The 13,794-nt window shown below is 48.0% G+C and overlaps 2 protein-coding genes across 14 annotated transcripts in view; one reads left to right on the forward strand and one right to left on the reverse strand.

Moving 5' to 3' along the window:
- Window positions 1-3,241: 3,241 nt before the first annotated feature.
- On the forward strand, window positions 3,242-9,513 carry LOC310902828 (cytochrome P450 2C16-like). The gene is made up of 9 exons (XM_083844954.1): window positions 3,242-3,465; window positions 3,776-3,938; window positions 4,425-4,574; window positions 5,026-5,186; window positions 5,431-5,607; window positions 6,135-6,276; window positions 6,711-6,898; window positions 8,103-8,244; window positions 8,886-9,513. Exons 1-9 carry the CDS (start codon window positions 3,286-3,288, stop codon window positions 9,065-9,067), a joined length of 1,485 nt encoding a protein of 494 aa, XP_083701080.1. The 5' UTR covers window positions 3,242-3,285; the 3' UTR covers window positions 9,068-9,513.
- An 830-nt stretch (window positions 9,514-10,343) lies between these two features.
- TLL2 (tolloid like 2) overlaps window positions 10,344-13,794 on the reverse strand; it is a 93,241-nt gene continuing 89,790 nt past the window's right edge. For 7 of the 13 annotated variants that reach the window (XM_083844921.1, XM_083844922.1, XM_083844911.1 and 4 more), the window contains 5 exons: window positions 13,554-13,589; window positions 12,549-12,846; window positions 12,176-12,292; window positions 11,244-11,309; window positions 10,344-10,825 (listed from right to left, as the gene is read on the reverse strand). In XM_083844921.1, the coding sequence (XP_083701047.1) occupies window positions 12,277-12,292; window positions 12,549-12,846; window positions 13,554-13,589 (350 nt within the window). In that variant the 3' untranslated portion in view covers window positions 10,344-10,825; window positions 11,244-11,309; window positions 12,176-12,276. Of the gene's footprint in view, window positions 10,826-11,243; window positions 11,310-12,175; window positions 12,293-12,548; window positions 12,847-13,375; window positions 13,590-13,794 lie in introns of those variants that run through there. The other 6 variants (XM_083844923.1, XM_083844912.1, XM_083844928.1 and 3 more) reach the window with 6 other exon arrangements.

Here is a 13,794-nt window from a genome sequence, read left to right on the forward strand (position 1 = left end):
ACGTACACAGGGTGAAGGTAGGTGAGGCACACATCTCTGCAGGCTACTCAGACCCCAGCAAACTAAAATCTTTCTGGGATATCTGTTGGCAAATCACCTCCTCCTAACATTTTTTTTTTCATCAAAGCAGTGAAAAGGGCTGAGAGAATACTACCACGGTGTTCACCACATGTGGCTCTATCAAAGCGAGCCTTTGGACCTTTGGGACTCTGGTGCCAGCTGAAGGAGGGGTGCACAGCACTGCCATATCCCCTCAGCTTGAGATGCCAAACCCCAGAGATGATCTCCTCACCTTCACACTAAATAAAAGACTGTCCACCCAACCTCTTTGAAGATGAGAGCCAAGGCTACAGCCTGCAGCATTGTGCAGAACAGCTGTGCACAGGTGTGTACCACAGTTGACACACTGCCCCGAGAAGCCAAAAGGCATCTGCAGACAGCAGGGATATCCACACGGAGCATTCTGTGGAAGAGGGGTGCTGGCTGCACAGTGGGCAGGGGTGGCACTGGCAGTGCCACCTTCTGAACCAAGGTCCAAGAAGAAAAGGAGCAAACAGCAAGCCTGCAAGAGATTCTGCACAGTGATGACATTTTATTCAAGCTTGAGCTTTATTTTAGAAAGAAGAGGCAAAGCTACGACACTGTTAGCCTTTTATTTGAAAAATCCCAAACACCTGCCTCCAAAGGATTTAAGACAAAGTTCCTGGAGAAGATGGAGAGAGGGGCTTTGAGCTTGGCTTTCCTGGACTTTCACATGGATGGAGAGGAACAACCAGCCCTGCATACTCATGGCTTCTGCAAATAGAAGCAAGCACCCAGAAAATAGTGTCACTTGGACACTATTGCAACATGAAAAGGCCCATGGCCTCCCTCGGGGAAAGGTCGGCGTGACTAGTCTTCTGAGTTTTCCTGCCTTGTAAATCCTCAGTGTGTTTGCCAGGGGGGGCAGGGGGAGTAGTGATATTTGGAATACACTGATTTCATCCTGATAAAAAAAAGAGAGAGAGAGAGAGAGAGAAACCTTGAAAGTATTCCTATTGGGGAATATTTTGCCTAAAGTATATAAACTGTGAGGCAGAGCTGAGAAGTGAACCCTTCCCCCCAGGAACAAGAACTTTACAGAAAAGGTGACGGAGTCATGAACTAGCAGTAGCGAGGCCACATGCAGGAGCGCGAACTCCCGTGAACTCCACTGTCACTGGCTAGACGTCCTTAGGCACACATAAACTTCCATGAACTGCCCTGGCAAGGCATGAGCTGATGCAGCAGATGAGATCAGAAGATCAATAACTAGCTTGAACTTGTTGGCAATAATCAGATACCGATCTATAAGAAGTGAAATGAGTTTAAAAAAGAAAAACAAGTAAAGATAAAAAATATAAAAATATTTGATAAAGATAAGAAAATTATTGCACCTATGTTAGAGAGCAAGGATGACTTAAAAACTCATAGGTAAGCTATTGAAATTTTTGCAAGGGGTGGAGACCTTCACTAGCATCTCTGAGTGAAGGCAAAACTCACATGAATGTGCTGCTGCACCGCAAACCCAGCACACTCCGACCAAGCATCCAGTTCACCCAGGCCCTCAGCTAATTCCCACCAAGTCACACATCCCCTAACCTTGCTGGAGGAGATCTGTCAGCTTGCAAGAGTCACAGATTTTCTGGGCAGCCTGTACCACTATCCAACCACCTTCATCATGAGGAATTTCTTCCTTATATCTACTCTAAATCTTTTAGTTTAAAACCATTACCCCTTGTACTATCGCTGCACACCCTGGTAAAGAGTTTCTCTCCATCTTGCTTGTGAACCCCCTTTAAGTACTGGAAGGTCACTGTAAGGCGTCCCTGGAACCTTCTCTACTCTAGGCTAAGTAACCCCAAATCTTCTAGGAGAGGTGCTCCAGCCCTCTGATCATCCCCGTGGCCCTCCTCTGGTCCCACTCCAACAGGTCCATGTCTCCCTTGCGCTGGAGCCCACAGGGCTAGACACAGTACTCCATGTGGGGTCTCACGAGTGCAGAACAGAGAGGGAGAATCGCCTCCCTTGACCTATTGGCCACATTTCCTGAGACAGCCCAGGAGATGACTGGATTTCTGTGCTGCAAGTGCACATTGCCAGCTCATGTCAAGATTTGCATACACTGGTACCTCCAACTTATTCTCCAAAGGGCTGCTCTCAACCTGTTCACCACCTACTCTGCTCTGGTGTTTGGAAATGCCCTGGCCCAGGCGCAGGACCTGGCACTTGGTCGTGTTGAACTTCCCAAGATTCACATGGTCCCACCTCTCAAAGTCAGTGTCCCTCTGGATGGCATCCCTTCCCTCTAGAGTGTCCACTGCACCACTCAGCTGGCATCACCCGCAGACTTGCCGAGGGTGCACCCATCAGACATTAACAAAATAAGGACTTGTTCTGTTGATGCCACGTTCCAGAAGTAGGTTGGGTGCACTAACCTATACACAATCTCTCACAAGTTCAGATCTTTCTCAGCTTGGGAACCCATTCCCTAGAAGCCCTCTCAAATTCTTGATTTCTCTCTTCTCTACCTCCTCATCTTCCTCTTTCTCTCCTTTACAAAAGCTTGAAGAGGTCAGAGTCCCAAGGTCTCTCTTCTAGCAGGCCCTTTGTTGTCTATCACTATGCCCGGAGACCTTTCTGCCTGTGCTAGGTGGGTATTTTATACTTTCCTCTCTTGTGAGGCCATACGCCCCCTAGGGAGAGAAACTCAGGCAGTTGCTTTGCTCACAAGACAACACACCGGTGTGTCCAGCATGCTGCCTGCAGTGCGACCTCCCCAGCTAGCACCAGGAAGCCTTCAGGAACAAGCAGGGATGGCTGTCCCCACTGAGAACTAACGCAAACAATGCTGAAGGATGGGAAACCCACATGGCACCGAGGTACGCGGAAGGTGCTCTCACAACAGCAAATTTCAGGGAGCACCTCAAGTGGAACACCCAGCCCATACTATTATCTCCGTAACAATGAAGTTTAAGTGAAACAAATCAAGTCTTATGAGCACATTTTTAACTTAATCTCTGTTGGCCTCTGCAGTTGCTTGAGACAAGGTGTGTCGTTAATGACCAATTAACTTTGGAGAAGTTCAGTCCTGGTTTCGCAACACGGCAGTCTCAAATGATTGACTAGTAACATTGGATAACTCAGCCACGTGATCGAAAACGTGATGTTGATCTAACAGAGCAGAGCACTTCAGTATATAAGCTCAGGCTTGGGCAGTCCAACTCAATTACTCCTGAGCCTCACAAACTCTCCTCCACCTGGAAAATGGAGCTCCTGGGGGCAGCGTCTGCTGTCCTGCTGGTTTGTGTTATTTGCCTGCTCAACTTCGCCAGATGGAAAATCCGGTCTGGAAAGGGGAAGATGCCTCCAGGACCAGCTCCTCTTCCCATCCTAGGGAATCTGCTGCAGGTGCAACCAAAGGACTTAGCCAAAACCCTTGAGAAGGTACGGACTCCCTTTTTCCCCTCGGTTTCTTCTCTGGGTGAGAAGTGTGTGTGTTCTGTGCATGGGGAAAACGTCTGGCTATAGCCTGATGACTGCCAACCCCAGAGGAGCAGAAAAGCCATGGGGATCTCAGCTGTCTCCCCCCCACTGCTCTCACCCTTGTTTAGGATCTGATGGCTGACATTTGCCATGAGAGGACCAGATCTTAACCCTGCTGGTCTGCGAGGCTGCACTACCTGCAGAAGAATGGTGTGGTCACTTTTCAACTCCTCCTCTCTACATGGCCGTGTTCTCTCTTGCATTTTGACAGCTCAGCGAAGAGTATGGGCCAGTTTTCACAGTGCACCTGGGCTCTGATCCAGTGGTGGTGCTGTGTGGACATGACGTGGTAAAAGAAGCTTTGATTGATCGTGGGGATGAGTTTGCTGCCAGAGGAAGGATGCCAGTGGGAGACCGGGGTAACAAAGGATTAGGTATGTTCACTGACTGAGCTCCTCCTGAGGCTAAGGGTAGGGCTGAGGACAAGTATGGCAGGGGGTGCATGGGGCACACCATGCACGAGGGCAGACTGAGTGATGTGGGGGGGGTCCCACCTGGAGAACGGCAGGCAGGGCAGCCTGCAACTGCTGGCTTCCACCACCCAAAGAGGATTTCTGAGAAATGGGGCTTGACTTATCTCACTGATGCACAGTGGAAAGGCAAGCAGCAACAGCTCCAGGCTGCAGCACAGGAAATTCTGTGTGGATGTGAGGGATGAATTGTTCGCAAGGAGGTTGGGGATGTGCTGGAGAAGGCAGCTGGACTACGGGACCTCCAGAGGTTGTCTCCAGACCACAGTGCTCTATGATGCTATGTCAGTGCTATCTACAGGGCTAGGATTCACTGTCATCATGAGTCTCCATTCATCTTACATCCAGCGCACCAAAGTCAGGTCTTCGTTCTTTCTTCTTCCTCTGCAGGCATTATTTTCAGCAACAATGAGGGGTGGCTACATGTCCGTCGGTTTGCTCTCACCACTCTGCGCAACTTCGGGATGGGGAAGAGGAGCATTGAAGAGAGGATCCAGGAGGAAGCTGAGCACTTGCTTGAAGAGCTCAGAAAAACAAAGCGTATAGTCTATTTTTAATATAGCTTATATTTGGAAAAAAAAAAAAAGAAAAAAAAAAGAAAAAAAAAAGACTGCATTTAGGGAGCCCACATTCTTAAGCATAAATTGTGGAGTCTCCATCCTTAGAGGTATTCAGAAGTTGTCTGGACATGGTCCTGGCCAAGTGGTTCTAGCAGGGGGTTGGACAACCATCAACAAATGGTTTGTCAACCATTTTGTGATTCTGTGAATAGATGTTCCCATGCATTTGGTCCTTGCAGTAGCTGTCCCTCGTTACAAAGTCATTAACAATTCCATGATCATGTACTGTACTTTTTGAAGAACCCGTGTCAAAAGGGACTGTGATTTTCCACTAACCACCAGAGGTCAGGTTAGCCATGGTAGCTGTAGGTTTTGCCTTTTTTATTTATTTTTTTATTTTTTAATGGCTTGTAACTTTTCTGAACTCACAGAAATGCCCTTCGACCCAACATTTATGCTGAGCTGCACTGTCTCCAATGTCATATGCTCTGTCATCTTTGGGAAACGATATGACTATAAAGACAAGAAGTTCCTGTCCCTGATAAACAACATGAACAACATCTTTGAGATGATCAGCTCCCTCTGGGGACAGGTACCTTCAGCGACCATTTCACAGTGGTAACATTCTCCCAGGGGAGCAGGAGGCTTCCCTCCCAATGAAGTCTCACTTCAGCCTTCAAACTAGGACCCATCAATGTTCTGCTGCTCAAGAGCAAGAAACACCCTTGCAAATGCAGCTGGTTTTGCCAGCCAAGTGCAGCTTCTCCCTAGTCCTAACCACTCTTTTTCTCCACCTCTGAGATTCCTACTAAGACCTCCTGTTTCTTTCCTTCCAGCTATACCAGATGTTCCCAGAGATCCTGGATTACTTGCCTGGCCCACACAACAATGTGTTCAAAGAAATTGATGCTGTAAAAGCTTTTGTAGCAGAGGAAGTGAAGACGCACGAAGCCTACCTGGATCCCAGCTCTCCTCAGGATTTCATTGACTGCTTTCTCAGCAAAATGCAGGAGGTAAGGAGAGAGCATACAGCCTCAGCTCATCCCCAAACACCCCCTCCTTCTCCTGACTAATAGAGATATTGGGATAGCCCCTTGTCAGTGCTGAAGCCAGGCAACTAGTCTGTGCAAGTGGAAAGACACTGACAATACCCCTGATGTTGCCTGTGCTAGAGCGTATAGCTGGTGGTCTGCACACTCTGCAGTCACTACCCTCAGCTGCTTGGACACCAAGACCTACACCTGCTTGCACCAAAACACAGGGGTATTTGCAGGCTGGTCTTGCAGTTCTTGCACTGGAAAGCGGTTGGCCCAGCAAGGGCAAGCAGACAGTTATATACCTAAGATAGAGTGTACAGCTTCAAAGAAGGCTGCTCTGGAGTCTTGCTTACTGCACAAAGATAGCATTGAAATGTCCCACATGGCTGCCACACCGTATCAGAAAAATGCAACAGCTCTGGGTGGAAAGTAGGGCCCAGGATGACACAAGAAAGGGCCCTTTTCTCAGTTCAACTGGAGAAATAACCCAGCCTTTTCTCTAGGAAAAAGACCAACCCAATTCCAGCTTCCACTTGAAGAACCTGATAACCACAGCCTTTGACTTGTTCATTGGTGGAACTGAGACAACTAGCACCACCTTAAGATATGGGTTTCTGCTTCTTCTCAAATACCCAGAGATACAAGGTACCAGTCTATGATCTCTTCTCCTCTAGCCATTCCCCTGGGCTGGACACAGATCTAATGCTACTGCCTTTTCAACTTTTCTTCTCTCATATTCTATATAAATGGGCAAAGTCCTTGTATGCTCATACCCCTGGGGGGCCATTACACATCCCTCAGCTTCACTGGCCATCAACAGCAAATGCACCCCCTCCCCAGCCAGGGACTCGACTGTGTCCACATCTTTCTCTCTTGGTACTCCTATTTAGCCCAGTTAGCTATAAGGGCATTCTTTGCACAGGCTGCAGTGGAGCTGCTTTCCAGACAACACCAAAATCAATATAAATGCTCCCATCATTTGCTAGCAAATCCATGAGGTTTGTGGACAGCTTAGGACAACCTGTTTGGGTGGGTTTGGCTTTATTCACCCATCTTATGGTTTGTGCTTCTCTTGACAGAGAAAGTTCAAGAAGAGATTGACCGGGTCGTAGGACGATCACGAAGACCTTGTGTGGCTGACCGGACCCAAATGCCCTACACAGATGCAGTGGCCCATGAAATCCAGCGCTTCATCACCCTCATCCCCTTGAGCGTCCCCCATGCTGTAACCAAAGACGTCTACTTCAGAGGGTATTTCATTCCCAAGGTTAGTGGGCAAGCTCCCTCAAGTTCAGCAACAAGGTGGCAGCATGCTTGTTCTTAGGCTGTCGGCTACAAGCCAGAAGCTAGAAATGCTGTGACCTGACCATGTCATCACCTGGGCCTTCATAAAGGTTTTTTCCTCAGATCCCCAGGCCGCTGTAGCATGTCTGCAATTCCTTGTTGCTGCCCCCTGGGCTGAGACCAGAACACTAGGTCTGCCCAACAACTCTGCTCACTTGCTCTGCAGGTTGACCTATCAGTAGAAACACGCTGAGCTCACAAAAAAAAAACAGAGCAGAGTCTCCTCACAAAGGCAGCAAAGCTGTGGAACTGCTCACTGCCATCCCGGGGAGCCTGGACATCTCCTTGGAGGCAAAGTCAGTCTGTGGTTATTGAGACCAAAGAGACCCTGAGGCAAAACGTGATGGAAACTGTATTTACATTCAGATGAATGAGTAAAACCTGTTTGCCCTGTTCTTACACACTTATTGAGGCAATCATTGTTGGCCACTGCCAGAGGCAGGCTGATAGGTTAGGGCAGCCCATGGCCTGGCCTGGCCTGGCCTGGCCTGTACCACTGCAGTGATGCTCATGTTATTTCCTACCTTCTGAGGGACCATGAACACTGGGGAAACAGCAGCATGTGGGCTGTTGGCATTATGATTTTCATCTGTCAGTGTAAAATCAAAAGGCAGGGCCCAGGGAACTGTTCAGCTTCTAGCAGAGTGCTCTTTTGTCATCACTTCTGGATTATTTATCCTGTTACCCAGTCAGTGGCTGCTCAGAAAGTGAGAAGAAGGAGGATGGTGCCAGGAGAAAATTGTCAGAAGAGAAGAGAGCTACAATCTTGTGTGCTTTTGCTTTTCAGGGCTCACAGAAACAAAGGAACATTGTACATCTACAAGTTCATTATAGTGAAACGCCAAGAAAGAAGAATTAGGTGGGGTGTCCCCAAACAACCAGAGAAAGGAGAGGATAAATGGGCTGAAACAGAAAGGGAACACAAGAGGGGCAGCCAGAACAACTGTCTATGCTGTGACATCTAGCAGGGCCTTCCTAAATCTGCCTCTCCAAAGGGAGAGTCCCCAAATGGCAGCTGAAGGCTCTGAGAGGATTGCACTAGTCAGCTCGGCCTTAACTTGGCAGACAGTTGGAGTAAGTGACCTAACTCGCCTCCCTTCACTTCTGCTCTTCTTGTCTTACTGCAGGGCACCACAATCTTCCCCGTCCTCAGTTCTGTGCTGTATAACAGCAAGGAGTTCCCAAACCCAAATGAGTTTAATCCTGGACATTTCTTGAACGAGAACGGCACCTTTAGGAAGAGTGAGCTCTTCATGCCCTTCTCAGCAGGTAACGCACGGGCTTCCTCTCCCAGGAGCTGCTGTCCTTCCCTGGGGGAACCACCCTTCTTTTCCGCAAAACACCCGCTCCCCGCGTGGTCCTGCCAGTACTTCCCTGGGGCTCGCTGCTCTCTGTGTACCTCCTCCCTGCTGCTCCCTTCCCCACCCACATCAGCCCTCTCTTCTGGGGCCTCGTGGCTTTTCGGAACTCCCACTGGGAGCTGCTGATGTAATGCCATGAACGGGTGCCACTCGCTTCCCAAAGCACCTGTCACTTTCATACACAACCACTGAAGCCATTCTTAACCTACCTGTCTTTCTGTGGCAGCTCCACTTTTTCTGGGCACCTTTAAGTAGGCTACACACAACCACTCACCTACCAACAGCCCCGACCTTCCACTTTCTCACTCACTCTGTGTCACCTCACTCTCTCGTCCTCTCCACGTGATGCCTCCTCCACACTCAAGGCTTCTCCTGTTCTTCTTTCACACACCCAGCCAAGCTCCCAGTCAGTCACGTCCCTGCTGCTATTTACTAGCTTTATTTACTAGCTGTACCTAGTAAATAAAGCTGCATAGCACGTAGGCCTAGCACAAACTCCAACCCACACAACAGCACCTGCTCAGCACTATTTGTTGTGTTTACTTCCAGGGAAGCGAATATGCCCTGGAGAGGGCCTGGCACGCATGGAGATATTCTTGCTCCTGACCACAGTCTTGCAGAACTTCACTTTGAAGGCTGTCCTCAGGCCTGAGGAGCTCAGCATAACCCCTACACTGAGTGGAACAGGAAATGTTCCTCCCTCCTACCAGCTCTGTGTTATTCCCCGCTGATGGGCACGAAACCTCTCTGCGGTGTTCCCTAGCCTGTCTAGTCCTCTATATCTCTCTCCCCTACTAAATCTAATGACAGGAGCGTTGGCTCACCTACCCAACACCTCCATGAAGACAGCTCCCAAAGTCCCAGGCTCTTCAAACACGGATGCATACACAGAGCAGATGATTTCAAAGCCTCCTAGAATTGCTCTGCCATGTCACAGGGAATTTGTGTGTGTGTGTGTGTGTGTGTGACTCTGCAGCCCCTTGCACTGACACTGTGTGTGTGTGCTCACTGAGCACAGAAGTCTCACTGAACAGCCACGTTTCTGACAAACGTGGCTCCTGTGGCTGCCCATGACCTGCTTCTCCTGCAGCACATCCCACTAAGGGCAGCATGCTCTGGTGCTGCACAGTATGGTATGTGTACATTAACAGCCCAATAAAGAAAAATCTATTTATGAGGCCTTGAGCTGCTGCTTTCTTTGGGCTGGGGCAGTCCCCACAGCCAATGCTCCACTGCAGAGCAGGTCACAGCGCTTGCGGCCACAGCGCTGCCAGAAGAGCTGTCCTTCCCAGGGCGAGGGCCCTGCCTGCTTCACCACCGGATTCCTGCTGCTGCCTGCAAGGAACCCTGCCAGCCCTGCAGCCTGCAGCCGGCTGAAGGACGGTGACAGCATACCTCCTGGAGGACAGCACTCCTCCATTCACAGGCTGAAGCTCTGGCTACTTTCAATGCTGTGCCCCTTTGGTGGGACCTCTGCCTCCTCCTGGGTGCCCTTCTCATTCCTAGGGTACTCCATGGCCCAGCCTTTCCACAGGCTGGGAGCATCTTCCCTATGGCTCCTCTTTCTTCCCAAAGCATTTGCCAACACAACCCTGCCTGTCACTGCGGCCACCCAGCATCCTCACATGAATCAAGATGGGGCTGCAGAGGAGATCATTTCTCTGGATGGTGTCTCTTACTGAAATCATTGGAGAATAAACATTCCCACTTCACCTCCCAGCTGAAATACCTTTTGTAGGGGCACAGAGAAAATAGTATGAGTGAGACACCACTGTGGGTAAGGATTAGCTGAGAACTAAGGGAAATTGTCATCCCTGGGGCTAAAGTCAGCAGCTGGAACTTCACTCCCTCCAGTTTTCTTGGGCTTATCACTTCACCTCATTTACAGTCTAGTCTCCTTCTGCAAAATGAAAACAAGGGTGCATTCATGTTTTCCCAGGCAGTTGTGAGGAGCTCAAGAACCTGTACGATAGGGATTCCAGCAAACACTCTAGTTGTTCACTCTACTATCATTACAAGGATTTAGATGTTCTTTATTAAAATAAATTAAATTCAGGAGGACAGCAAAACCACCTCTCCCCACAGCACTTTGTTACTCCCCAAATGAGGGGAATCTCATTTTGCTTCCAGATCTCAGAGGCATAATTCCAAACAGGTTCTTTCCCCATGCAGTCTCTTTGTCCTGTTCTCTAGAATTTCCTGTATGCATAAAGAGAAAACTGTTGTTCATGAAATGCAGCTGTGTAGCCCCTAGTGTCCAGGAAAAGGATTGTGTCTGTTATTTCTGGTTCCAGCCACTCTTTGGTGCTTTTCTCTCAGTGAAAGGGAGGATGATTTTCATAAATGTATTCCATCCCAGGTGGCTCTCTTCTAGGCTTGTTCATCCTTGGAGGCTTTGCCTGTGCTTGGATGTCTCGTCTGAAGTGTTTTTCTTGATCTTCGTTTACGTAGACATTTTTTGTCTCCTCCATTATGGTCAGATAAAAGTCCTAGAAGCAAAATATTATTTCTGTGATGGCTGTAACAAAGTACTCAGGCTACAGAGAATACAGTGCATGAGAATTCCTGCCTTTCTTTGGAAATGTTTGGCAGTATTTTGAAGAAAATGTATTTGCTCACATTTCAGGTTCATTCCTCCCTCCATTTTTGCCCATGCAGGATGCAGCTGTAATACCTGTGTACTCTAAAACAATGGCAATCTATTGCTGGACCCTCATCTGAGATTGCATCAGATAGACGTACAGCTAGAAACAGCAGTAGTGTAGGAGCCACAGGCAAGCATGGGGAGAGAGCTTTCCATGAGGTCTCTATTATTAGTCTAGGGCTACCCTTAAAGTCAGTCCTTTGTTTAGTAACTCACTCGGAAGCCTGTGTGCTACAGTAAGAATCAGTTAACAGATGACTTACGTCTGGAGGTCTGGGAGGGGATCGTTCATATTCATGTTCTTCCTGTATCTCAGGACACCCACTTGTCTGAAGAGATGAACAGAAAGAGTGACAAACACCACCTATCTACAATTCACCAGCAGTGCAAGAAGTACAGAACAGGGAAAAAATGTTCTGTTATCAAACTGCTCAGAACTCTTGGGGCATAAATAACCACATGGAATAATATCTAACATAATCTAAGCTGGACATCAAAATGATTTTTCATCTGGGACAATCACGCAGGCCACTTGATGCCAGCCCATGGGAATTACCTTGTAGATGTGAACCCTTGATGCCCAAGAATCGCCTTCACTACAACATCCTAAATCCACCTGCTCCCCTTTAATACAGGGGAAAACACTCACTTGCACGGCTGCCACAATGCTTCCTGACTTTCCTCTTCTGTGGACACATGAATGCTTTTTCACCCCAGAGGAACAAGGCAAGGTACTACACAACCCCCTCACTCTACCCCGCCAATGGGGAGGTAGGCATTTAAACCCACCCCATGGGCTGGAACAGAGGAAAAAGTTGACCAAACTACATAGTATGAAACAATTCGGCAGTGTTTTGGGAACTAAATAACACTATTTTGTAGTCAGAGGATTCCTAAATGAATGATTTCCTGTAGCAAATAACAAGAGAAATTCACTGAAGAACAATGATGATAGATTTTTTGTTTACTTCCTGCTAGTTAACAGACCACTTGGTGGTGCCTCTCCTGTATTTTCACCTAAATTTCTCTTTTATCTTTATGATCCTGTAACTCCTAAGCAGAGCAGTGACAGTTTGAGTGCCTAGGGGTGTGGTCTTGAACATCCTAAGAGCTGCAGAAGGTACTGAATCAGAACTCTGATGTAGAGCACTAGGCTAGGAAGTGGCAAGGCATCCAGGAGATGGAAGGTATTTACCTGCTTCCAGCTGAAGTTTGACCACTGGAGAACACAGACCACTGCCAAGATGATTGCAAGGACCAAGGCCAGGAAGCTGGGTATCCCTGCGGCTACTCCAATCACCCAGGGCTGGTACTAACTCACAAAGAAAGAGAGTCAGGTCAAATCCATGCAGTGTGATCCTTTAATTCTGTGCTCAGTAGCAGAGTGTGGGGCTAGCATGCAACAAGGATAGCCAATGTGAGAGACAAAACTGCAGCCCTGGGCCACAATGGTGGCATCTAGCTCAGCTGCACTGCACGTGGGAACGGACAAAAGAAGCAAAGATTTGATTTTAGAGGGAAAATGCTCCATGTAAACAAACACATTAAATAATGAAGCAAACTCTTACCCCATAACAATCTGCTTGGACAGTTGTGTTTCCTGTTGCTGTTTCAGAAGTCTAGAAATAAGATGGTTAAAGAACATTGCAAAAACATATTTCATACAAAGCAAACATGGATATAGGCTAAGCAAGCAGTTGCAAGACTTAACAACAGCACATGGTAGGTTACACATGGAGAACTCAGCTGCACCCTGAGGTTGTGGCCTGTGCTTGCCAGTCATAAGCAAGAACCCGGACTTTGGCCCTTCCAACAATAGCTCTGACTGGAAGGAATACATGTTCTTCCTCAGAAAGGGGATTAAGGCTGGAAAAAAAGCGTACACAGGAAATAAGCACAAATATATACCAGAGAAAGCTGGATTCAGAAGAGAAAGCAGCAAAAAGGGGAGCAGGAAGCCCCAAGAAATGATGTGATTTTGCAACAGGCTGCTCTCTGTCCTTGCCACATCATCTGCCTGCTTGGCCTTCCCTTGAGCATCAATCAGTGGAGGGTGCTGCACACCCTGCCTGGGCTCACAGAAGCAATGCGTGTAGTGCAGGACCCTGAAAACTGGGCATACCCCGAAACAAAACCCTCTGGATTTTTCTAGCCATTGAAAAATGTCCCACCCAGCTCCAAAGGCACCTGAGGCCCCACAACAAGAAAGCCTATCACGTAGTGATGGTGGCAAGTGCATCGCTTGTTATTCTCTTGCCCAGACTGACCCACCACCTACAGCTGACAGCTCACGCAGTAAAATGCTGCAAACTCACTGCACGCTGGATTTGTTCATTTCTAAATAAATGAGAAAACAAGCACAAATACAGGAATCTGGGTTCTGTAAGCATCTCACCTGTCCTTATTGCTACAATATAATGTCAGCAGCGTTAGGACAGTATGTCAGAGAAGATCCCGAGCAGCCGCCAACCCATAAGAGTACCTCCTTCTCTTCCAGAACTGTATCCCCCAGCTCCTATATATACCACCATGCTGAGTAGGAAGTAGATCTTCATCCTATGCAGCGTACTTACTGTTGTGCCGTAAAAGGGTTTGGAAAATGTTGTTGTCTGCAGAGAAATGAAAAAAAAAGAAAAAAAAGAAAAGAGAAAACCAGAATTGAGTATCAGGTGTCCTGACCATCTGTGGGAGTGGGCAGGGATATTTCTGAAGTGACTGGAGGTGCTGGCATGAGAATATACCAACGTGACCTGAATATTAAGGTATGATAGTTATTCCAGAGAAAACAAAGAGCATGTCATACTATTTAAGAAA

The sequence above is a fragment of the Anser anser genome (assembly GCF_964211835.1).
Source record: "Anser anser genome assembly, chromosome: 7".
In the NCBI taxonomy this organism is placed as follows: domain Eukaryota; kingdom Metazoa; phylum Chordata; class Aves; order Anseriformes; family Anatidae; genus Anser; species Anser anser.